Source organism: Pteropus medius, unplaced genomic scaffold (genome assembly GCF_902729225.1).
Source record: "Pteropus medius unplaced genomic scaffold, Ma_sr-lr_union100, whole genome shotgun sequence".
NCBI lineage: Eukaryota > Metazoa > Chordata > Mammalia > Chiroptera > Pteropodidae > Pteropus > Pteropus medius.
Window position 1 is genome coordinate 38995971 of NW_024349800.1, and position 24264 is coordinate 39020234.

The 24264-nt window shown below is 38.7% G+C and overlaps 1 protein-coding gene and 1 long non-coding RNA gene across 3 annotated transcripts in view; one reads left to right on the forward strand and one right to left on the reverse strand.

Annotated features, from left to right (window-relative positions):
• LOC120621723 (uncharacterized) overlaps positions 1–5199 on the reverse strand; it is a 40713-nt gene extending 35514 nt beyond the window's left edge. Inside the window, exon 1 of the long non-coding RNA XR_005658266.1 lies at positions 4175–5199. This is a non-coding gene — a long non-coding RNA (uncharacterized LOC120621723). The remainder of the gene's footprint in view (positions 1–4174) is intronic.
• The window catches only part of KCNG3 (potassium voltage-gated channel modifier subfamily G member 3), a 33185-nt gene continuing 14055 nt past the window's right edge, over positions 5135–24264 (forward strand). The window contains exon 1 of one of the 2 annotated variants that reach the window (XM_039887297.1): positions 5135–6394. In XM_039887297.1, coding sequence (XP_039743231.1) covers positions 5730–6394 — 665 coding nt within the window. In that variant the 5' untranslated portion in view covers positions 5135–5729. The remainder of the gene's footprint in view (positions 6395–24264) is intronic. The other variant, XM_039887298.1, reaches the window with a different exon arrangement.

Sequence of the window (24264 nt, forward strand, 5' to 3'; positions counted from 1 at the left end):
AAATTGCTGGACCACGAGGTGTGTGCTTATTGAATTTTAATAGCCACGGCCAAATGTGTGCCGAGCTTTTTTAAACTCTGGAGAAATTGGAGGGACTCCTCATTACAGATATGGTGAAAGAGTGCAGTTTGGTCTAGTCTAGAGGAATAATTGTCCATATGAATAAGCTTAAATGAAGCTCAAGGTTTAAATTTTTTATTTTAACTCTTTTATTATGGACGATTTCAAATAAATAAAAATGGGGAGAGATTAATATAATTACCCAGCTTCAACAGTTATCAACTCATAGTCAATTTTGTTTCATCTATATCCTCATTAATTTGCCCCTCCCTGCCTTTATTTTGAAGCAAGTATCAAATATTGTATCATCTCAAATATTTCATGATATAAAAATGTGGCTTTTTAAACATTAGTTATCTTGTAGAATGACCCACATTCAAAATGTGTCAGATTGCTTCTTCTGATATTACTTAGCTTGTTCCTCCCTCCCCAGGGGTGTTTGATGCTTGGTAGAGAGGAGAGGTGGCGGTGAGCCAGCATGGCAAGCAAAGAGAGCTTGTATGGACTTTACATTCCATTACTGGGTCCAGCACTTACTAGGTGGCTATGGGACCTTGAGCAAGTCTAATCTCTTGAAACCTCATTTTCTTGTCTGGAAAATGAAGGTGATAACAAGAGTGCTTTTGTGGAAAGCTGAGCTTGTGGTACACACAAAAGGGGCTCTCAGTCCCTGTGAGGGGCAAGGAGAATGTAGCAGTGGTGGGAAAGGCCATCCCAATCCAACAGAGCAGCAGGACAGGAGTGAGGCTTGGGTGAAGATGACAAAGAAGAGGGGCCGTTCTATAATGGCACCAATAATGTTTTTGCTGTTAATAATGAAAGGCAGCAGAACATGCCACCCAAAACATGTCACATTGCCATGAAGATTATTTTGGGCTGAAACCACTTAAAAAGTGGTATCCCTTTTTTTCTTCCTAAAAGCAGGAGGTAAAACCCTCATAAAGGAAGATGTCTTCCCTATATCAGGAGGAAAGTACCACCCTTATCATCAAGGACTGGAATTTGAAACCTAGAGAATTTTGCACAAACACACCTTGTTGAAATATTTCTTATCTTCCTTTAGCCTCCCCATATATTTTACTTTTCTACAGTTGCCTCTCTTTGTGCAGCCTGGTATAAAAGCATTAGGTTTTGCCACTTATTTGGGTCATTTCCTTATGAGGACTCCCATGCCACATAAAACTTATATTAAATAAATTTGCATGCTTTTCTCCTGCTAATATGTTTTATGTAAATCTAATTCTCAGGCCCAGTTGAAAACTCTAAGTGAGTAGAGGTAAAATTTTGCCTTCCCTATAATGAATACACAATGATTCTCTCAAAGTTCGAAATGTAAGGACGATAGTGTTCCTTTTGCTTGAGTAAGAGCATAAAGTGTACTGGAGCAGAGAAAAAGGCAAAGACATTGGTGTGGGATGGGATGACATGATCCCTTGCTGGCTTCTCACCTTTGAGAATGGGGTCCTTGTGGTGGGATGGTTCTGAGGACAGTTTATTGAAAGTTACAGCTTTATCCTCTACAGGGGTAATTATGCATAATGGGTGAAGTCATTGGAGTCTTTAATTTATATAAAATTAGAGACGTTGGCAGCTATGTTTCCATTCAAAAAGCTGACTTTTGAAGCATCCACTGATTCTTACAGATGCTGAGAAATAAACTGGTATAAACACAAACACTTGGAAATATAAATTAACAGCAGAGCGAGGGCTTTCTAAAGCACAGTTGATAAGTAAGCTGCAAGAACCGGTAGTGCTCAGAGAGTATTTCAACTTATGAATCTTCGGGGCAAGGTATTTAGAGTCCCTAAACACATCCAGTCATGCAATGCAAAATGATGGAAGAATGTGTTCAATTCAGAGAGTGAGCAGTACATTAGGGTCACAACTTTTCACTGAATATTTGACGTTTCTGGTTACTTACTTCCTATTAGTCACATTTTAAGATGAATCAATTCACTTGTCCAATTCGTATTTATTTGGAATCCAGGAATGAGAATGAGCAAGGCCTGTTTGGGTTGGTGGAAGCATACACGAAGTGCAATTTTTCCAGAGTCACACACTAAACTATAGGCCACCCTCAAATCATCTCATTTATCCTCACATCACCCCTTTGATGTAGCTATCATTATCTCTCTTCTATGGAGGAAAAAGCTAAGGCTCAAAGAGGTTAAGAAATTTGCTCCAGGTCACTTAGTAAATAAGTTGTACAGCAGGATTTCAAGCTATGGGGGGATCTAATAACCAGTTTGGACTTTTGTACAGACAACAATATTGTAATATTGTAATTCTGTGGATATATACTCCTTTTTGGTTCTTGTATTGGGTAATGATGAAACTTAACATAAGGAAGAGCTGTTTGATGGCATAATATAGGATTCACAGGGGGAAGAAAGAACTGGTGTGCAAAGAGATCAGCTAGAAGGTTGTGGCAGCAATGGAGGCTCTGGAGATGGAGGGATTAAAGTTTGGAACTAGAAAACCTGGTTCTAGCCTTGTCTCTACCATGATGCTATGCTGCTGCCTGGGGAACCTCAGGCAAGTTACAGCCACATTGCTGAAGCTTTCTTACTCCTCCTCAAACAAGGGTTTGATAAATTGAGATGAGAAAAATCTCTTGGTTCTTTCAAACTCTAAAATTCTGCCTGATACCTTTGAATTTTAATGCATTCTAAACTAAACATTTATGAAGACCCTAAATATCATCCAGAATCTAGAAAAGAATTTAGATATAATAATTCTTAACCTAGTCTTCTTTCCAAAGTACAAAGGAGTAGAATTGTTTTTAAGAATGCTTTCTAAACCAGACAAGCCAATCATTTCTGCATCTTACTGTTGTTTTTGTTGTTGTTGTTGTTAAGAAAATGATATGGCTTTTGCTGTTATAGCAGTGATTGATGATATTAAAATCAAATAGACATATTATTCTTGAAACAAATGAAGTGATTTAAACCAATTGCTAAGAAAGTTTATGAAAATATACCTAGGAGGCACAAATTATATTGCCATCAAATTAATTTGTTTTCTGAGATAAAATTTAATTTAAAATGTGATATTTCTTTAACTGGTTCAATCAACAGACTTTAAAGGGATTTTAGATAGAGAACACAGGAAATAAATACAGTAATGTCGGAGCAAATAATCAGCGGAATAGTTGTTCTGTGTTCTGTGGCTTGTGATGCTTCTAGAAAGTATTTTTAACAACTCCCTGAGGAATTGGCTCTTGTTGGTGTGAAGCCAGGCTCTTCTCTCAGCTCACATCTGCAAACTTCTCCATCCTCATATCCTATAACAAATCCATTTCTAAGCTCTGCTGAGCCCTTGGTCTCAGTGTTTCTCAGAATGGAACCTTTCTCATCTTCAAATATTTGGGGATGGGATTCTCATTGGTGGGTTACAGAAACAGTCTTCTCCTCAGAATACCCCAAAGGGCAAAGGAATCTTCCCAAGATAATGCTTTCATTAAGCCATTTCTATTATTAAAACCTTCTGATATCTCATTGCTTATAGGATGAAATCTAAATTCTGCAACTGAGATCCCCATCCTTTCAGCCAAGCAAATATATTAACTTTCTTTAGACTTTAATCCTTCACTTTTGATATTTTTCTCCTTGGAATGCTCTGCTCTTTTTCTATATCAGCTCATGACCACTACTGCCTTTGATTCTGTCTGGAAACTCACTTCCTTCAGGATGTTTTCCTGGTTTAATAGCTACTCAGCAAATAAACAACTCCTGCTTTTGAGCTTTTAATCACATCAAGTGCTTTTAAGATAAATTATCCAAGTCTAGAGTAAACAACTTATAGAGATTTTCATTCTTTAAGAAACCACCCAGAGTGATTTTACTTTGTGAGAGAAAGCATTCCAGTTTTGGGGTGTCTGCTTCTTCGCTATAGGAATCCATACTAGAACTAGAGCAAAATGGCTCTTTATGGTGACCTCTAGTGGGCACGGGACAATCCTACAAAATTATGAAAAGTGAAGGGCAAAGTAGAACCCATCTCAGTAACCAACTGGGTTACTCTCAGGTCAGATGACTGCATCCCACCCTGCTCCACCATTATTTTTCCTTCCAGTATTTGTTTTGCATTTAACATAGTTTGCCTTACGACTCACCTGTTTCGCCTCTGGCGGGCACTTCGTGGGCTGGGCTGCCGGTGTCGGATGTCGTGTGACTAGCTGGTAGCAGTTTAAAATAATCCCTGCCAAGCGGCACCCACTGCCCGGGCATTGATCAGAGCAGAGAGCAAGGCGGTTCGCTCTGCGGAGTCTTAAAAAGCTCTTAAAGCTCTGAGGGCTGGTGCTGCAGCCGGCTTGAGGATGCAAAGGGGAAAGAAATCAAGACTTTATGAAAAGGAGGATGCAGATGAAGGCAACGAGCAGTTCTGTTCTTGCCAGTGGCAAGGCGATTCTTCTCAGACTTTCACCCTACTGTACAGAAAGCTTCATGATGGGGTCCAGGCGCACTACACGTAGGCGCCCTCTTAGGACCGATGCCCCAGAAAGAGGGGGCTGGAGCTGCTCCCTTCCGTGGGAGGGTAGCACCGAGGCTGGGTGCTGGGGTGTGTGGCCGCCTTCGGAGCACACGGTACGTGATCTCCACACCGGGAGAGGAAGAGCAAAGTCGACAAGAAAAACAGTTGCTGGGATGCTTTCTCTGAGAAATCCTTTGGGCGGTCTCAGAAACCAGGCTGGGTTCCGGATACTTTCTGGAAAAAGCTCTCCAAACGCCGTCTGTCTCCGCCCCTCAAATACCGCACCCCAGTCCTCACCTCTCCTTACCATCCAGTCTCCTCTCTTTGGGACTGTCAAAAGGGCCCTTGGAGGCTGTCCAAGTCATCCCGATGGCCGGGGGTGGGACTCGGGAGAGGCACCCCGGCCGCGGGGTTTGGCTCTCACCTCCACCCTGGGGCTCCTTGCTCCCCGCCCCATGGACCCCTCCCGGCCACTGCAGGCAGGAGCGGAGGGGAGGACACCGTCATGAGGCGGGGAGCCCGAGGTCCAGGGCGGGGCGCGGGGGAATCCCAACCCCAGCGAACCAGGGAGGTGCGGGCGCGGGTGGGAAGAGGAGGGCGGCGCGCAGAGGGAGGTGAGCGGAGCGGAGCTGGGAGGCAAGGAGGCCCCGCCCCCGCCTCTCTCAGAGCCGGCTCTCGGTCGCCTCCGAACCCGCTCACTTTGCTGTCGCCTCTGGACGGCGGCGGGGCGGTTGCCAGAGCTGCAGCAGGAGGGAGCGCCGGGGACCGGGAGCCATCCCGCATTGGCATCCCCACCGGTGCCCGTGCCCGTCTGGGGGGGACAACGCCCCTGCCTTAAAGGGGGCACCCCGGCCTCGGAGGGGGCATCCCTAGGGCTCGAGGGGCAGCGGCGCTGCTATCCTCGTTCTCGGCCAGTGGGGCGCAGAACTGGCGCGGGAGAGGACTCCCGGCCACCTGCAGGTACCGCCGCGCGGAGGGAGAGTCTCTAGGAGCGACGCTGGACTGCCGAAGAGGCTAGAAACGAGGGACCACTAGGACAGCGAAGGGCAGGAGCGGAGCCCCGAGGCACAGCGGGCCAGACAGCCTGTGGTCCCCGACGGCGCGCTCCCGGGTCAGCTAACATCAGGTAGACCTCGCGCGGCGGCCGGGGCACGGCGGCGGCGCCCTCGGGCCTCGGGGCCTCAGGGCCGCCAGCCATGACCTTCGGGCGCAGCGGGGCCGCCTCGGTGGTGCTGAACGTGGGCGGCGCCCGGTACTCGCTGTCCCGGGAGCTGCTGAAGGACTTCCCTTTGCGCCGCGTGAGCCGGCTGCACGGCTGCCGCTCGGAGCGCGACGTGCTCGAGGTGTGCGACGACTACGACCGCGAGCGCAACGAGTACTTCTTTGACCGGCACTCGGAGGCCTTCGGCTTCATCCTGCTCTACGTGCGCGGCCACGGCAAGCTGCGCTTCGCGCCGAGGATGTGCGAACTCTCCTTCTACAATGAAATGATCTACTGGGGACTGGAGGGCGCACACCTTGAGTACTGCTGCCAGCGGCGCCTCGACGACCGCATGTCCGACACCTACACCTTCTACTCCGCGGATGAGCCCGGCGCGTTGGGCCGCGACGAGGCGCGACCCGGCGGTGCCGAGGCGGCCCCCTCTAGGCGCTGGCTGGAGCGCATGCGGCGGACCTTCGAGGAGCCCACGTCGTCGCTGGCCGCGCAAATCCTGGCCAGCGTGTCAGTGGTGTTCGTGATCGTGTCCATGGTGGTGCTGTGCGCTAGCACACTGCCTGACTGGCGCGCCGCGGCAGCCGACAACCGCAGCCTGGATGACCGGAGCAGGTACTCTGCCGGCCCTGGGAGGGAGCCCTCCGGGTAGGACGCATTGCTTCTTTGCCCGTCGCGTCCGTCCTGTCGCGTCTGTCCATCCGTTCCGTCGGTCCCGTCTCTGTCCTGTATGCCTCTGAGCGGCCTAGCTGATCTAGTTCTGAGTCCAGCGAGGCCCCGAGCGTGGCAAGCTAAGCTAAGGGACGCGTTGGGCCTCACTCCCCACCCCAATTTTCCCAGAGCACAGACGGGCTTTGGTCCATACACTAGACGCCCTTCTTGTGGGCTATTAGCCAGGCTTGGGGAGGGGTAGATAATGACAGGCCTCCCTCCCATCTTTGTAGATTACTTTTGAGCAATTAGCAACTGCTTAATTAGATTTCTCTAAACTTTTATTGTTAGTATTAAACAATTTAAAATTGAGCTAAGAGCAGTTTGAGTTATTTGCCAATTTTTAGTGGTGTTTGAAAAGACGAAGTCTTGTTAAACTATTATACATTCTGCATAATATGTACTGTAATGGCATTGTTGTTATAAAAGAGATTAACTTAACATAGACTCTAAATGATGGATGTCTGTGCCCTTTTCTTTTCTCCTTTCCTACAAAGTATGGAGTTAACAACGCACCTGCCACCACCAAAGAGTCACGCCGTGACGTTCATAGGGGATCTTCAGTATGGGGAGGGAAAAACCGTTACCTTGGGGGAGGAGAAAAAGCTGAAATGCCCTAAATCCAGAAACAGTATATGAGTGGTTAATATATATTTTTTCACTTTACAAGGATGAGTGGAAAGTATTTAAATCTTTCCTTAGATCATTCTTACCTTTCAATAATGATAACATGCCTTTGTTCTTAGTACTAGTTTATTTTACATATTTGGTAGGAAGAATAAGCAGAGTCTAGTTGGACTTTTGAGGGAGACAGCCTGTTTGGGCACAAATACAAAATTTCATATTTTGTTTTACCTTTGGTACTGTTTTAAGATTCCTTCTTTATTCATTTTTAAAATTAGGTTGCACCAGGTAATCTTTTCATGACAGGCATGTGCATGTTTCTAATGGTGCTATGTGCCTAGATGTTGCAGTGGATTACTTCCTCACCATATTCTTCCTTTGGAAAGTAAATATTTTAATGGAAATCTAAGTAAATAAAATTGTCTAGTACTACAGAGTCCATTAATGATAGGCCATCTTGGCATGAAGTCCAAGATACATGCTTTGAAAGGAAATTCATTAGGAAACTCATTTCGTTTAGTGTATTAAGTTCTGAGTTTTCAATTCACAGATAAGAATTACTAATTTGTTACTTCAGCAGTACAATGAAATTAATTTATATACCTAAATAGATAAGTACCCTTGATTCTTTTAAAGGGTCATAGGAAAATAAGCCATGAGAGATTGGCCTTGAAATGATTCACTAGTAATTACAGAATTCTAAGGTTAGTGAAGGTTCAAGCTATATTAGCAAAGGAAATAGGAGAATTGAATTATTGGCACAAAAACTGAGGGGAGTTGGCTAAATCAATAAATAAGCAAAAACAGTCAACCTGAACAATAATTTTGGGGGGATGGAGGGAGTTTGGGGAGAAGAGGAGGGCAGCCTGGAGATACTAAAGTAAAGCATTTGGAAAGAAATGAGAGATATGAATAATAATTTGAGAGAGAGAGAGAAAGAAACCAAAAAGGGAAGAGACAGATGGAAAAGAGGAAGACTGCAAAAGAAGTGAAGGAAGAAGATAAGAGTAATGCTTAATTTGTGTATACGTATTTTATGTATGTATATAATTATTCAAGTCAGAACTGTTTCCTAGAGACGCAGATATTTCAGGCAAAAGCATATTTTTCTTGGCTTAATGGTCCAGTTTCAAGCTTCACTCTGAGGGACTGACAGGTATATACAAACCAATACCTGTAATCCCAAACAGATAAACTGAAGGATGGCTGAATGACTGAGGAGGCTGCACATTTCAGAGGGAGCCTCCCACAGGTCTCCAACCGAGAGGGCCCCTTAGCTGGTACTTTGTGTATAATCTCTCAGCCCCTGCTTGCTTATGGTTGCTGAAATTAGTCTTTCTGAAATATCATTCTGAACATTTGGCCATATTTGGCATCTACAAAGTAAAGTAGAAACTTAAAGGCCAATTATCTTGGCCTTTAAGGCTCTTTATGCCACAATCCTCCTTTCTCGACTTAGTCCATTGTAATTTGCAAGCATCTTTTGAGTTATCTGCTGTGTTCAAGATACTCTTGGTGTTCTAAATATTATAACTTTTATTTGTAAAGAAAAGGAGTCAAGTTGGCAATGTAGGAATCAGAGGCACAATCAATCCAATAATTGAATTGAGTTGTTCTGGGGAGGCCTTCAAGGTGAGGGAGGATGGAAATAAGTTATCTTTGGGAGGTTGCAGAGATTGTACACTGTTGACATGGGCAGGGAGTATCATTTATATAAATTACAGTGTTTTCAGCCTGTGCAACCATGTGTGCCCCACCTGGGAACAAAATAAGGATTTTCCATGTAAAAGAAACAGTGTGGACATGGGCTTGAAATTTTTATGTTTAGGGGACATGAGAGGTAGATGGAGAGCAGATGTTAGAAGGACTGGAATGAGCGGGAGAATCATTTTATGTTACAAGGAGTTAGCTGTTGGTGGGTTTGGGTTATATATGTAAAGTAATGTTGTGATTGTGTACTGTGAATTAGAATTGGAGGGACTGGAAACAGGAGGATGAGTTTGGAGAGAGTTTTCCAGAGGGAGGGAATGAGAGCTTAGATTGCTTTGAGGTGGCGAGAAGAGGAGAAATGACAACTTTGGGAGCTGTTAGGAAGAATCAAAATTAATCCAGGGCATTGGAAGGATACAGGTCCAGGGACTGATTAAGTAGACTTCCAGGAGCTAGGAGCACTTCTGCCACCTGCAGGCTCCATTTGTCTAACCTGGCCTGTTCACTGGTTCCCAGACTATCCAAATGTGCCTTACTGTGCATTCCCTTGCCTATTGAAACTGGATCATCCATCAAGCCGCACTCAGATTCTATTTCTCTTTTGAAGCCTTTCCTTATTACCCTAATAAATGTTATTTTCCTCCTGAATTTCTTGAGGGATTACTTACTAGTGCTACTTATTTGGCACCTACAATATTCTTCCTAGCATAGTAGTTATTTTTTCATATAAACATGTCCTAGCTTCTAAACTAGATGTGTTGAAAAGCCCTGGAAGGCAGCTACATTCTCTTGTTCTATTTATTATGATAGCTACTAGAAAAAATTATTATTCCGGCACAATAAATATCTACTGTTTATATTACTTTTCAAAATATAACCTTACAGGAATATATCTTCCCTTGCAGTGATTGAATAGTTGTGTAGGATAAGGCTGTGGGCTTTAGGCAGTGGAATTCTTAGTTGAGGAGGATGAGATCTTGTGCTGGAATGAGAAAAAAGTCTGTTAAATCAAGGAACAATTATTTATCAAGTACTTATTGTGTAAAAGTTATAAAGATAAGAATAATACAAATTTTTCAATTAACCTCTAAAATTTTGGAATGGCATACAATCTGAAGTTTGGAAGAAATCTTGAGAGGTTTTCTAAATCAATAATATGAAACCTTTTGGGGTATGAACATGATCTTCTAAATTGACTTGTTTTAGATGATTAATAATCATACAGATAATAGTTTAAAGTCCAAGAGCTCCAAAAGCATGCCTTTCTCCATTCCCTAGCAATTCAGTTATTTTCTCTAGGTATAACCAAAGTAATGGTATTTTGTGTCATTTCAGAGGCATTTTATATATTGACAAGCATATCATATATATTTACAAAAACCAGTGAGATAACACTGTTCTGAAATTTGCTTTTTTAACTAACCAACATGTCATAGAGATTGTTCCATACAAGTTTGTAAAGAGCTGCCTGATTCTTTTATGCAGCTACAAAATATCCCGTTGTATGAATGTCCCATAATTTCTGGACATTTAGATTGTTTTTTGGCTGCAGGATATGTGGTACTGAATATTCTTTTGCTTTATGAAAATATATCCATAGGATAAATTCCTAAAAGTTAAGTCAAAGGGCATGTGCACTTTTAATTTTCATAGATAATTCCAAATTGCTTTCCAAAAAGATTATATCAGTTTATGCTCCTACCAGCAATATGTGACAGAACATGTTTATTCATAATCTACAAAGTGTTAATTTTGATCTTTACCATGGTGAAAGGTGAAAAGTGATATCTAGTAGTTATAATTTGTTTTTGCCTTATTTTGAGTAAAATTGCGCATCTTTACGTATATTTAGGGGTCATTTATCTTACTCTTTGGTGAGCTTTTTATACCTTTTGCTCATTTTGTCAATGACTTTCCTAGTTTGAAGATTTAAAAAATTAAGAAATTGGCCTTTGTTTATCATATGAATTAAAAATATTTTGTTCTGTAGTTTAGGACCCCATTTAAAGAAAACCACAATTGCCTAGACCATAGCAGCTGTACTTCTAGTATCTATTTATTGAGGAAAAATATATAATGATTAAAAAATAATTGTGAGTTCTAACCATTTATCAACCATTTTTTGACTCTTCTGACTATGCCAGGCACTGTTGATACAGAGGTACATAAGACAGGGTTTTTGCTCACAGGGAGCTGGTAGACTAATGGTGGTAGTAGAAGCGGAGGACAGACAACAAAGTCAGCAAATAAATAAGAATTTCAGATAGTGAAAGAAAATCAGTCTAGAAAGCAGCAGGAGTGCTCCTTTGCATAGGATGTGAGGAGGTGGCTTGAGACCTGAACAATGAGAAAGATCCAGTCTTGGAAGAGGGAGGGAAGAATATTCTGGACAGAGGGAACAGCAAAAGCAGACACTCTGAGATGGCAATGGACTTGGCTTGTCTACAGAACAGAAGGAAGTTTCATGTAAGCTAGCACTTAGTGTAAAGGTGGGAGAGGGGTAGATGAGGTTCTAGGGAGACAGGGACCTATCAGGCAGGGCCTGTGTGACGTGGGAATGAGTTTAGATTTTATTTCAAGTGTAACAGTGAAGTCTTTGGAAGATTTTAAAGCAGAAGAAAGGTATATGATGTGTTTTAAAAACACCACTGACTACTTGGTAGAGAATGGACCGAGGCGGCAATGCCAGAGTCAGCAAGACCTGGCAAGTGAGAGAAGGCAGGGCTTGAGTTGCAATGGAGATGGTGAGAAGTGATTGGATTCAGGTCAAAAGATGGATTTTTATTATGTTACTAATGATGACACATCTGCCAGTACTAGGACAGTGTGTGAGGTATTATTTATTGAGTAAAGTGATGCAGGGCCCACAGACATTGGAGTCCCTCTTGCTTCACTGCCTTGGCACACATATAGTGAGGTGGGAACCTAGTTCTTTCGTACAGGATCTGCTTTCCATTTGGGGGTATTGTGTGGAGAAGTCTCTCAAAGACAGATCTTTTGAAGGTCGGTGGGAGAAGGGTCATGTGCCATTTTCCCTTTTGTACAACCAAAACCATCTATCTCATTGAGAGGACTGCTCCTTTTGTTAAAGATCTTCGTTGAAAATATTCACAACTTCCCATAATGCACAATTCTGGTAACTAATATTAGAATGGTGATGTTCTTAATGTTATATCTGATTGATAGGACAAACTGAAGATTTTTTAGACAGTTTGCCTCACAGTAACATCTGAGTATCGTTCCAACACTGCCAAGGAGATTAATGTTCTTTTGGTATTTTAACATATAGATATATAGTCATCTTTTAAAATTACTAAGTACTGCTGCCTATTTCGTAAAGAGATGCTCTTTGCTAGTCAAAACTTTGAGAAAAGGGTGAGATATAAAGTAGTTGTTTCTTTTTGGTCTCTTTTGCTTCTGAACTTCGATTCCCTCAGTCTCAGCTGCAGTGTTCTTTTTTGACTTTTAAATCTCCTTAGCATGCAAAGTCTTGCCATAATTTTAATCTGTTCGTTGGAAATTATTTCTAACAGTTGCTTTATGTTGGAACTTTGATCTTTAATTTGTATTGTAGTGGTGAGAATTTGAGGAGATGTAAAGATGTTTAAATTTCTTCTGGTGTTATTTTAAGCCCAAGTTTAAAAAATGAAATAATCACAATGAAACACCAGGTGATGGAAATTTAAAAATCAATTGTATTATTTCTATTGCCTTTTCGGTCAGTATTACACAAATCCAATAAGTTATTAAGTACTTTAAAAATAAAAATAGTATTTGAAACTGAAGATGGAAGTCTGTAGCAGATAAGGTGAATATTTTCAGAAGCCAGTAATTAATAGATTTCTGATAGGATTGTACATGACCCAGAGCCTCAGTTAAAGTCTGTTCTTTCACAGTGGACTGTTTCTTTTAGTATATGTATAGGGTTTTTCTACCCGCTGCCAATTTCAGAATTCAGTGGAAACTTTCTTTTGTCAATAACTTCTCTTTAATCAAGTGCTTTTCCCTACCTTTTGGTAAGCAAGTCCTCTTTAACATTTTTCTTTTAATTTTTAAAAATAAGAAATTTGCTCATTGGAAAAAAGTATGGTTCTAAGTGTTATGAAGTGAAGAGTAAACATGCTCCTTTCTCGTCAGTCCCATTACCCAGTTTCTGAGTATTCTTCCAGAAATGTTCTATGCACATATAAAAATACACACACACATATGTGTATATATACATATGTAATTATATACATATTATATAGATTAAAATATTATAATTGGGATCATTCTATAATCTTGTTTAGCAATTTCCTTTTTTTACTTAGCATCCTGGAACTCTTTCCATATCAGTGCATATAAATCTTCCTTATTCTTTTAAAATTCATATACTATTCCATCATATGGAAAGCCCACAATTCATTGAACAAGTGTCTGTCCAGTTGAAAATAGTAATGGCTGCAATAGTCAATATTTAATAAATAATTAATATATGCTAGTCACTTGTTAAGTTTTTACAGGTATTTTGTCATCTAAGTCTCATAACAATCCTACGAGGTAGTACTATTATTATCTCCATTTTATGACTAGGATTTAGATAGCTTAAGATTTAATAGGTGACTTGGGATTTGATTTCCTTGTCCCTGATCTACCCTGCTGTGGAATGATTAGTTTGACTCTAGTTTTTCAAACAGTACTGCAGAGCACAATCTTTTTCATGTATCTTTGCAAATTGGTATGAGTGTATATGTTGGATAAACTGCAAAAGGGAAAAATAGCCAGGTCAAAAGGATTGCGTTTAAAATTTTTTTGATAGATATTGCCAAATTTTCCCCTAAAATATGAATGAAATTCAGCAGGACTCTTTATTAATAATAACTATTATAATAATGCAATTAATAATGGATAGAATACTAATATTACTAATATGTTAATAGCAAACATTTGGAAATAATCTCCTTTTAAAAATATAAAAGCTCTATTGAGATATAATTTGCATACTAGTCATTTATACATTATATTCAACAGACATTTATTGAACATCTACTAAGTATCTGGGACTGTCTAGATGCTGGGTATATGGCAGTGAACAAAACAGAGTCCCTGCCTTCAAGAACCATATATTCTAATAAATAAATACTTAACAGATAAGTGCTATGAAGAAAGAAAGCAAGATAAGGAGTTTACAGAGTATGTATGAAACATGATCAGGAAAGGCCTCTGTGATAAGGTAGTGGATGTCTGAACAAGGACCGAGAGGGATGCAGGAGGCAGCCAGGAAGATACCTGGGCGAGAGAGTTCCAAGCATACAGCACAGTAAGTGCAGTCCCCTGAGGTGTATGTGCCTTTGGTCTGTTGGAGGAACAGCAAGGAAGCAGACTGGTAGAGAATTGGGGGTGAAGGTGGAGGAATATAGATCTTATACAGCCTTAGAGATGCATCGACTAAAAGGATTTATTTTTGATAGTCTTCTTTTTTAAAAGAGAAAATGGTAAGGACTTTGGATTTGTATTTGATTGTAGGTTTTAAGCAGAAGACGTAATATGACTTAGTTTTAAAGATCACTGTGACTCAAGAGTGGAGAACAGATTCTAGGGGACAAAGATGGATGAAGCCATTGAGGTCAGTTAGGGCCACAGTTGCAACTCAGCACTCAGAGGGGCTGCCTTGAGTCCTGGATCTAGGCAGCTGATGGTCATGTTGGTCCAGGTTGTGGTGGCAGGGTTTCTTTTTTCATTTTTTGGGTAAAGATATTGTTGTAATCTGCCAAGTTTGCTTCTGACATCATTCAATGAAAAGAGTTTCTACTTGTCCCCTCCCTATACCCAGTCCTTGCAGGACTGGTGGTGGTCTGGAGAAGGGGTAGGAAAACTGTGGTCTGCAGACCACTCAGACCCACTACCTATTTTTCTGCAGCCCCTGATCTATGAATGGTTTTTACATGTTTAAATGGTGAAAAAAAAATCAAAAGAAAATATTGTTTTATGATGCATAAAAATTATCTGACATTCAAATTTCAGTGTCCTTAAATAGAATTTTATTGGAGCACAGCCACACTCACTCATTTACATATTGCCTATGGCAGCTTTCCCATGATATCAGCAGAGTTGAATAGTTGCAACAGAGACTGTGTGGCCTGCAGAGCTTAAAACATTTACTATTCGGCCCTTTACAGGATAAGTTTGCCAACCCCTGGTCTAGAATGGTTTGACACAGGGCCTGGGCCTGTCCAGCTGTGCTTCCTCAGTCACATTCCTTCTCCATGCCTGAGTTTCCTCGTTTGTAAAGTAAGGATAGAGATAGTACCTGTTTTGAGAACTGAGAATTGAGGATTAGATTACTGATTCTTGTATTCTAACCAGCCCAATGCCAAATGCTGCCCTTGGATCTCAGTGAGGACCACCCTGACTCACAGATTGCTGTTTTCCCAAAGAACTTTCCCTAACCAGAGCTTATTTTTCTATCATAGGGATTCTGGTAAACTGGGGGCTTTTATTAGTATTTATGGTTGGTGTGGGAAGTCAAGTACTTATAAATTAGGGACTGTCTGTATTGATTTCAGATTATAGATGTAGATTCACCCAATTTACTCTGAATTGGTAAATGAGGGAGATGGCTGGGGGAGGGATGAATGATCAAAACTGGGATTCATGAGATAGGTCCTGTTAAATCAGGGACTGTATTTTTGTAACATATTAAAAGTTTGATTTTATAGGAAATAAAATGGGAAGTACATTTCAAAAAGGAGTGAGTCATATTTATTAATACATGGAATAACTCAGGCAGCCTTGAGGCATAACTAAGACAGCCCTTGCCCTTCTCTGGAAGCTTCCTGTACATTGGGAGGAAGAGCCACAGTCATTGATGATAAGAAGGTGAGATGGTACGGGCTATACAAGGGAGCACAGGTTTGGGAGCAGAGCTAGGGCAGCCTGGGGTGTCATGGAAGGGCTTAAGTCTACGCTGCATTTCCTGAATGCCGGGCATAAGAACACAGTAGAATTGGCAGAGGAATCAGATTGTTAGTTGTATTCTCCACCACCGCATACTTACAGTTTAAAAAAATAAAAATAAAGGTTCATCTAAGAATCCCTTGACAAAGCAGTCAAATTATTAATTTTATTATACCTTGACCCTTAAGCATATATTTTAAAATATTCTATGGATGAAATGGGAAGTTTCAGGAAGCACTTATGAGGAACACTGAAATACAGTCTGTCTTAAAGAGAAGCACTGGTGCAATTGGATGAGTTGCAAGCTGAACTAGTTGCTTTTTTCATGAAATATCATTTATTTTGAAAGAATGACAAACTGTGGTTATTTAGAGTTGAGTATGTAGCAGACATTTTCTCATAAATGAACTAGGTGAGTCTGTCACTTCAAGGAAGACAACGGACAATATTTGTTGCCAAAGATAAAATTAAAGCTTCCAAGTAAAAAATTAAGACATTCAGAACACTAGAACCTGCCACTGCGTGCTTGCCAGCTCCCCAATATTTAACAACTTTTCTGATGAGGTTGGTGGTGATATTAATGTGATTTGTAAAATATTATAGAACGAAATGTATTAACATTGGAAGAGCAGTGTCATTCAGTAACCAACCGGTACAGGCTAAATGACCAATACCTGATGTTACCAAACTATGCGTGGACAAAAGATCCACTCCCAGTGTCAGAGGGACCAGCAGGTTTTAATGTAACCAAATATCAGAAGTTCAATGATATGATTTCAGTTTCTACATTGCAGTTAACCTTTAAGAAACTACCACTGTTCGAGTTTTGGTGTAGTATCAAAGAAGTATATCCGCATTTATCAGAAAAGGCTATTAGAGTATACTTCCCTTTTCTCACTACCTATTTTTGTAAGGCTAAATTCTCCTCATATACTTTAAAACAACATATACTTTAAAACAGCATATTTAATGTGGAAACAGATAGGATAATTAAGCTGTCTTATATGAAGCCAGATATTAGTGAGATTTGTAGAAAGGTAAAAGATGTCACTTTGCTCACTCACTTGTTTTGGTTTTGGAAAATATACTTATTTTTCATTAAAAAATGTTATTTATATATAATAGATTTGTTGTTTTAAATTGAACAAATAAGTATCTTTCAGAAGTCCTAGTTTTAATATCTATTTATGCTAAGTATTGATAGAGGTAACCTACATAAAACAAAAGCTCTTTGGGTCCTCAGTAATTTTTAAGTGTAAAAGAGTCCTAAGACCAAAAATTTGAGAGCCACAATTTTAAAGGCACCAGTTTCCAATCCCTCAACTTTAGTATGTTCACTTTCATGAAACCGTCTGCTTCAGAGCATGCCTACGGTGAAGGCAGTGTTCTTTTACAATTCCTTCTCCTAGTTTACAAATGAAGAGCATATCTCTTACCATCCTGAATCTTATTAAGGTGTATTGTCTCAGGGTGTAAAAACCTATGGATGCTAATGAAAGAGATGACACAGAATATATTTCTTTTAGTAATTTTGCCTCTGCCATTCTCTGAGAGAGTCTTTTGATAGCAAAACAAAGAGGACATTGGTAGGAAAATCTGAAAGAATTGGATCCATGAGAAAGTATCCAGAAGTATCTTATATCATCCAGGCAGCAGACTCATGGCAATGCGCAATCATCTTTTCTTTTTTATAAAAATTATAATCCAATACTACTTTATTTTCTTTTTCTTTTTTATAGCAATCATCTTTTTTTCTTTCAATTCTTTTTCTCTCCTCCCCTTCCCTCTCTCCCTCTTTTTCTCTCTCTGTGGTAGAATTCAAAAGTTAGAAGGTTGTCATAGGGAAATATATTTATACATCATTTGAATTGAAAAAAATAAATCAGTCTATTCCTTAAGAAAGTATATCTGATTTGAATGATTGATTTGACTTTGCAAGTTCAATTACATGGTGGGCATTTTCCATAAGCTGAATAAGCTAGGTGTGTAATTCCAAGGTTTTGATGAAAATGTATTGAAAGCACATGATAAGATGCAAATAATAAAAATGTTGTATTGACAAAGATGTATGGAAATATTTTAATATCCCAACCCTCTCTAATATTATCAGTTTTAGAACTGGTGCTTCAAAGTAGAAGAGTAACCAGTTTATTTAGCAGTCACTGGATAATTCTTGGTCTGAGAATTTTTTATGCAGTACTTCCTAGGAAGTGAGAAAGTGAATGACTCTAATGATGGACAACAAACCCTATTACAAGTTAGGTGATTGTCAGTTTTTGCTTTTAACAAATTTGAAAAACAATTGGTTTCACAGCAGATAAATCATTAAAAATAATTGTCTCAAATTTTAATTTTATAAATATCAAACACATAGGAAGGTTGCAAGCAAAATACAACGAACAGCCTTATATGTTCGACCTGGATTCACCATTTGTGAAGAGTTTGCTTCATTTGTTTATATCACATATTATAATATGATTATTATGATGATTCATTTGATTTAGCTATCTATCATCTATCTATAATTATTATTACTTTACTGAAAATTTTGAGAGTTGGTTGCAAGCATCTTGAGACTTCACCCCCTAAATACTTAGGCACTCATCTAAAAATAAGGACATTTTCCCATCTAACAGTACAATGATCACATTTAGGATATTATTTAACATATGTTTTTGAAAGTCTAGGTCAGTTGTTTCATAGATGTCCCTTAATTTGAACTTGTCTGATGGATTCTTCATAATTATATTCAAGTCAAACTTCTATAGAAATAGTACATAGGTGTAAAAGAATTTTTGATAATAGATCAAAATATAATATTTTTTACATATACTTGGAAGGAGGTAAAAAAATTGAATAACATTCCTATAATACAACTTCTGTTTTCCTCTACTTGTTTAAGTAAATAAGAATTTTCAGCCCTTTTATCTGTAAAAGCAAAAAATTGGAATAGAAGTGATGCTGAATCTATGTCATTCATTCTACCAATAAGCATTCTTCATTTATTAATTAGCATGTAAAATATCCAACAGCTATAAAGATACGAACTAATTAAAAAGGAAAAAAACCTATCCATGTCATTAAAAGATGTGGTTCAAATAAAATCTTACTTTTTAATTGGTTACATACAGAATTTTGTAATGACAACTCAATGAAAAAATAACAGATTGTAGGAAATTAAATTACAGATTAATAGGAAATTAAGATAATTAAAGATATAAGCATAATTTTATTATTGCAAAGAAGTACGATAGGATGTTTAGATTTTTTTCAAGCAAGAAAAATATTACATCAGAGCAAAATTATGTGGGAGAAGTGAAATGGAAATATGGGTTTTATGAGAAAAGGTAACAATGTATAATTTATGTTAAGGAAGAGTTTGTTAGTGTGTGTTTTTTAAATGAGAGTTGGTGGGTTGTATCAAAACACTATAGTATTTGGATTCATTAGATATTTTTTAAAAAGTGATGTAACAATTTCATTTTTTAAATGTTAATATTACAACATGCTAGAGTTTGCGTGCTTTTTAGCTATTTTAACTTAAGAATTGTCAAAATAAAAATGTCTGAGGGTGATATATAGAAATTCTTTCAGGGGTGATATGAGCAAAAAGTTTGGGGACTACTGTGTAGTGGGCTAGAGGCAGGCAAGAGCTGCGGGGATGGTTTTGAAGGACTGCATTGCTATAGGTCAGTAAGTTGAGACGGTGTCATGAAGTGTCTGGAGATGAAGATAACCGGGGAAGGGGCATTGGGAGGGGCCGCTACTCTCCAAGTGACATAGTAACTTTAACCTTTGCAGGAAGGGGACAGGATGCTAAGGAAGTGTTTAAACTCTAAATATTGATACTGAAATGCCTGGGAGACAACATTAAGTTTTGGCTTTTATAAAATGCCTCTTCATGATAAGGCTTTATTCACCCTTTTATTTATTTGCGTTAATTTATGATTACCAAGGATATGACGGTATGGTATGATATATTATGTTTTGAGAAAAAACAAACATTTTCATTTTTGTCACTCTAAAGAAAATTCTTTGAAGCAGTATGGGTAGTCTGCATGCCACCCTGTGAGCACCTTTGTATATGAGAGTAAGTGAGTAAGTGAGATGGGAGTAAGTGAAGTAAATATTACAGAGCTCTCTATTATATGCCCAGCAACACATGAATTGCCTTATTTAGACAAAGAACTCTTAGGTTATTAGTATATCAGGCTACAGGGAAGGCAATAGAGAAGCCAAGTGACTTACTGTGGGTCACGGAACATGAGAGAGCTGGGAATCAGCCGGCGTCCGGTTCCAGAGCTTGTGTGCTTGGCTGAAACCCCATTGCTTTCTGTGAGACAGCACCACCACCTTTGCGCTTGTAAATGATATGTAGGGAACTTCGACTTGAATCACAAGAACCAAATTAAGGACCATGTTGAATTTATTGATAGTGATTTTTACATATGTCATTTTACAGCAAGTAAATGAAAGTGCAGAATTTTTCAGTTTGTATAAAGATAAAAATTAAGATTTACTAGCTAAGAGTACAATATACAATGGGCTTTTAAGACAAATTGTTCCTATTTCTCAATTAATCTGTATAACTTATTTAAATGTTGGTGCTTTAAGGCATTACAGCAAATGCTCTAAAGAATTTTTTTAAAATACAAGAGACTATTGAAAATAGAGCAAAACTTAACCATTAAAAAAGTAGAATTCCTTATGCCAATCAAAATGTGTTTTCTTTGAATACAACTATCCAAAACTTAAGAAGCAGAACAAATCAATCTGTGAAATAAAAGACGTGTTTTACAGAGGTAGAAGAAGAAATTATGCATAAAACCATTATAAAGTCTTTCAGGCATGTAAAAAAATATAGACTGTACCTACCAAACAACTTAAGAAATAAGAGATAAAAATACAGTTGAGTCCACTGGATGCTTCTTTCCTATTTCCCACAGAAATAGCCACTTTCCTGATTTTGATGTTATTATTTCCACACATTTAAGCATACTCCTTAGGCATGCTTTTATTATACGTGTATATATCTACACATAAAATATAAGGCTGTTTTGCATATTTAAAACCACTTTTATAAAATGGTATCATCAATGGAATCGGCAGCTTACCTGTTTACCTCAACCTTTAGCTCAGCTTTTTGAAGTTTGTGTGTGTTGGTATCTATAGTTATAGCCCTTTCACTTTAACTGTAATGCAGTAAGCATTGATTTATTTGTTCTTCTGTCGGTGGAAATTTTGCTATTACTGTAGTGCTGCAATGAATAGTTTTGTTCATACCTCAGTGTACATATAGGAGAATTTCTTTAATGTATCTACCCAGTACTAGAGTTGCTACACTGAAAGGTTTGTGCATCTCTCCTAGATGTTGCTAATAGCCCTTGAGTGTGGTTCTACTGATTTCTTCTCTTACCAGTAGTGAATAAGAGTCTTGTTGCTCAATCTTTGCTCTTTCTACATGTTGTCAGACTTTAAAACTTTTCAATTTTAACAAGATATAGTTTATATTAAATGAAATAAACCCATTTTTAAGTATACATTTTGATTGACATTTGACAAATGTATATATTTGTGTTATTACTATCCCAGTCAAGATATAGAACATTTCTTCCACCCTAAAAAGTTTCCTTCCATCTTACTGCCTTAGGCAGCAACTGATTTCAGTCACTGATTTCTGACACAGAGTTGTATAGTATGTACTCTTTCATGTCTGGTTTTTTTTGATCAGCAGTATGTTTTTAAAAATTCATTCATGTGTTGTTTGTATCTGTAGTTCATTCCTTTTAAAAATTGAGATATAATTCACATAATAAAATCCACCATTTTAAAGAGTACAATTCGGTGATTTTTACTATATTAACTATATCGTGCAACCATCACCACTGTTCCAGAACATTTTGATTACCCTAAAAAGAAACCTCCTACCTGTTAACAGTCACTTCCCAGTCCCTCCTCCTCTCCCCTGACAACCACTAATCTACTTTCTGTCTCTATGGATTTACATATTCTAGACATGTCAAGTAAATGCAGTTACACAATATGGAGCCTTTTGCGTTTGGCTCGTTTCACTGAGCATAATGTTTTCCAGGTTCATCCATGTCGTAGCATGTATCATTGTTCCTTTCAGTGATTGGATAATAATCTATTGTATGGTTATGCCCCATTTTGTTTATCCATTCATCGACTGATGGACATTTGGATTGTTTGCACTTTTTGACTTTTATGAATAATGCTGTTATGAGCATTCGTGTATGAATTTTTGAGTGAACATACATTTTTCATTTCTTTTGTGTGTATACCTAGGAATGGAATTGCGGGGCCTTATGGTAATTCTGCATTTAACTTTTTGAGGAAAGCTCATTCCTTTTTGTAATATTCCATTATATAAATATACTGAATATACCACATTTTGTTTATCAGTTCACCAGTTGACGGGCATTGAGACGACTTCTTGTTTTTAGTAATGAATAAACCTGTTATGAACATTCATGTATAAGTGTTTTTATGGACATGTTTTTTTTTTTTCTCTTGGATACATACCTAGGAGTGGAATTACTGGATCATAGGACAGATGCATGTTTAATTTTTAAGATACCGACAAACTGCTTTCCAAGGTGGTTGTACTGTTTTATACTCCTACCAGCAGTGTATGAGAGTTCCAGTCGCTTTACATCCTCACTAACACTAGTGAGTTATCGTAGATATTGTCAGTCACTTTAATTTTGGCTATTCTAGTGGGAGTGTATGGTATCTCATTGTGATTAATTTGCATTTTCCTGATAACTAGTGAAGTTGAGCATCTTTTCATATAATTTTTTGCCATATGGGTTTCCTGTTTGTGAACATAAAGTTTTCCTACTGCCAAGTCGAAAAGATGATTCCGATGTTTTCTTCTAAAATCTTTATGGTTTTATCTTTTATCTTTAGAACTATACTCTATTTCATTAATTATTGCGTGTGGTATGAAGTAGGGATTGTAATGTGTTATTTTTAATTTTTAATTTTTTAAAAATCAACACAAGTACATTATTTTGTCATATCTCTTTGGGAGGTCTGGGGTGGTGATGAATGTCTGCTGACTGCTGGGCATCTGTCTGCTCACATCCTTGTAGCTATGACTCTGTGCCTCTGACAGCCAGCCAGTGGCAGGGTCTTGTTGAAGTCTTCTGACATCTATCTCCCTTCATTTCATTTCGTTCTGTTCCATTGCGTTCCTTTCCGTTCCATTCTTTCCATCATCTCCTACCAGTTTGGGCCGTCCATTTCTCTTGCCTCTGTGGATACCCTTTAGTCATCCCATAACCTCCTGCCCGATATCTATTCTCACAGTACACATGATCTCTTCCCAGCTCGCAGGCTTGGCAATATGCCTAGCATATAGTAACCTCTTAAGAAATGCTTATTGAATGAATGAATTTACCTGTTGCCAAATCTTTAATGGGTTCCCTTTGGCTTTAAGGATGTAGCTTGACTTTCTGAACCCATCAGCTTTGCCATAAGGCCTCAGTGTACACACCCAACCATAATTCCTGCATTCACTTCTTCATCCCAGTGCACACCTTACTTTACAGCCAAGTAAGGCTCCATGTTCTCTGAGCACCATGATGCTTTTCTGCCTGTGTGCGTTTTCTGACCTGGCCCCTCCTCTCCTTTTTTCCACTATCACTGCTTGATTTCTGACCTCGATTCTGTTTTTGAATATTTTAGTAGTTTCCTAACCAGACTTTCTGTTTTCAGTCTCTCCTCTAGCAGAAATGTTCATGCTGCAGACCCAGCACCCAGCAAGGCCACTGACTTAGCCTAGAGATGGTTTCCTCATCTGTGAAAAAGGGATAATACAATAGCAATGACCAACTTGTTGGCCCTGAAGAGTAATAATAACATATACTTAAAAGTTATTTTAAAAATCACATAGTTAATACTTGAATACATTCTAATTGTGAAAAAATCAACTCTTCATAGATACTTATAGTAAAAAAAAAAAAAAAGATTCCTATGTTTACAATTCTTCACCTACCAATCTTCCTCTTTTTCCTGGGATAACCACTGTTAACAATTTGATGACCTGGCTCTATTTCCAAGTACATATGTACCTATAAATATGACATGGTATATTTAAAGTACCAGCTTCATAGCAGTCATTTCATAAATGGTACCCATGATTATTGCCATCAAACTTCAGGCCCCAATTTACCTTTCCATCTTTATCACCTGCTACCTCCTTTAGTTTTTTTGGGGTTTTTTTTACTTCTTAAATGTAATTGCTTTCACTTCCCCAAATTTACTCAGCACTCTCCTGCCTTTGTTTGTGCAAGTCTTTCATAATAATTCAGTTGCCACTTTCTCAAAGAAGCTTTCCATCATCCCTCAAATGAAGGAAAACTTACTTCTTCTAAACTTAATGTACATTAATATTATAACATTTATCACTGTCTACATTTTATATTTGAGTTTATATGGATAAGGTTGTCGTAGAGGAAGGGATATCTTACCTTTCACTAAGTTGTAAACTTTTAAAAGCTAAGTTATAACTT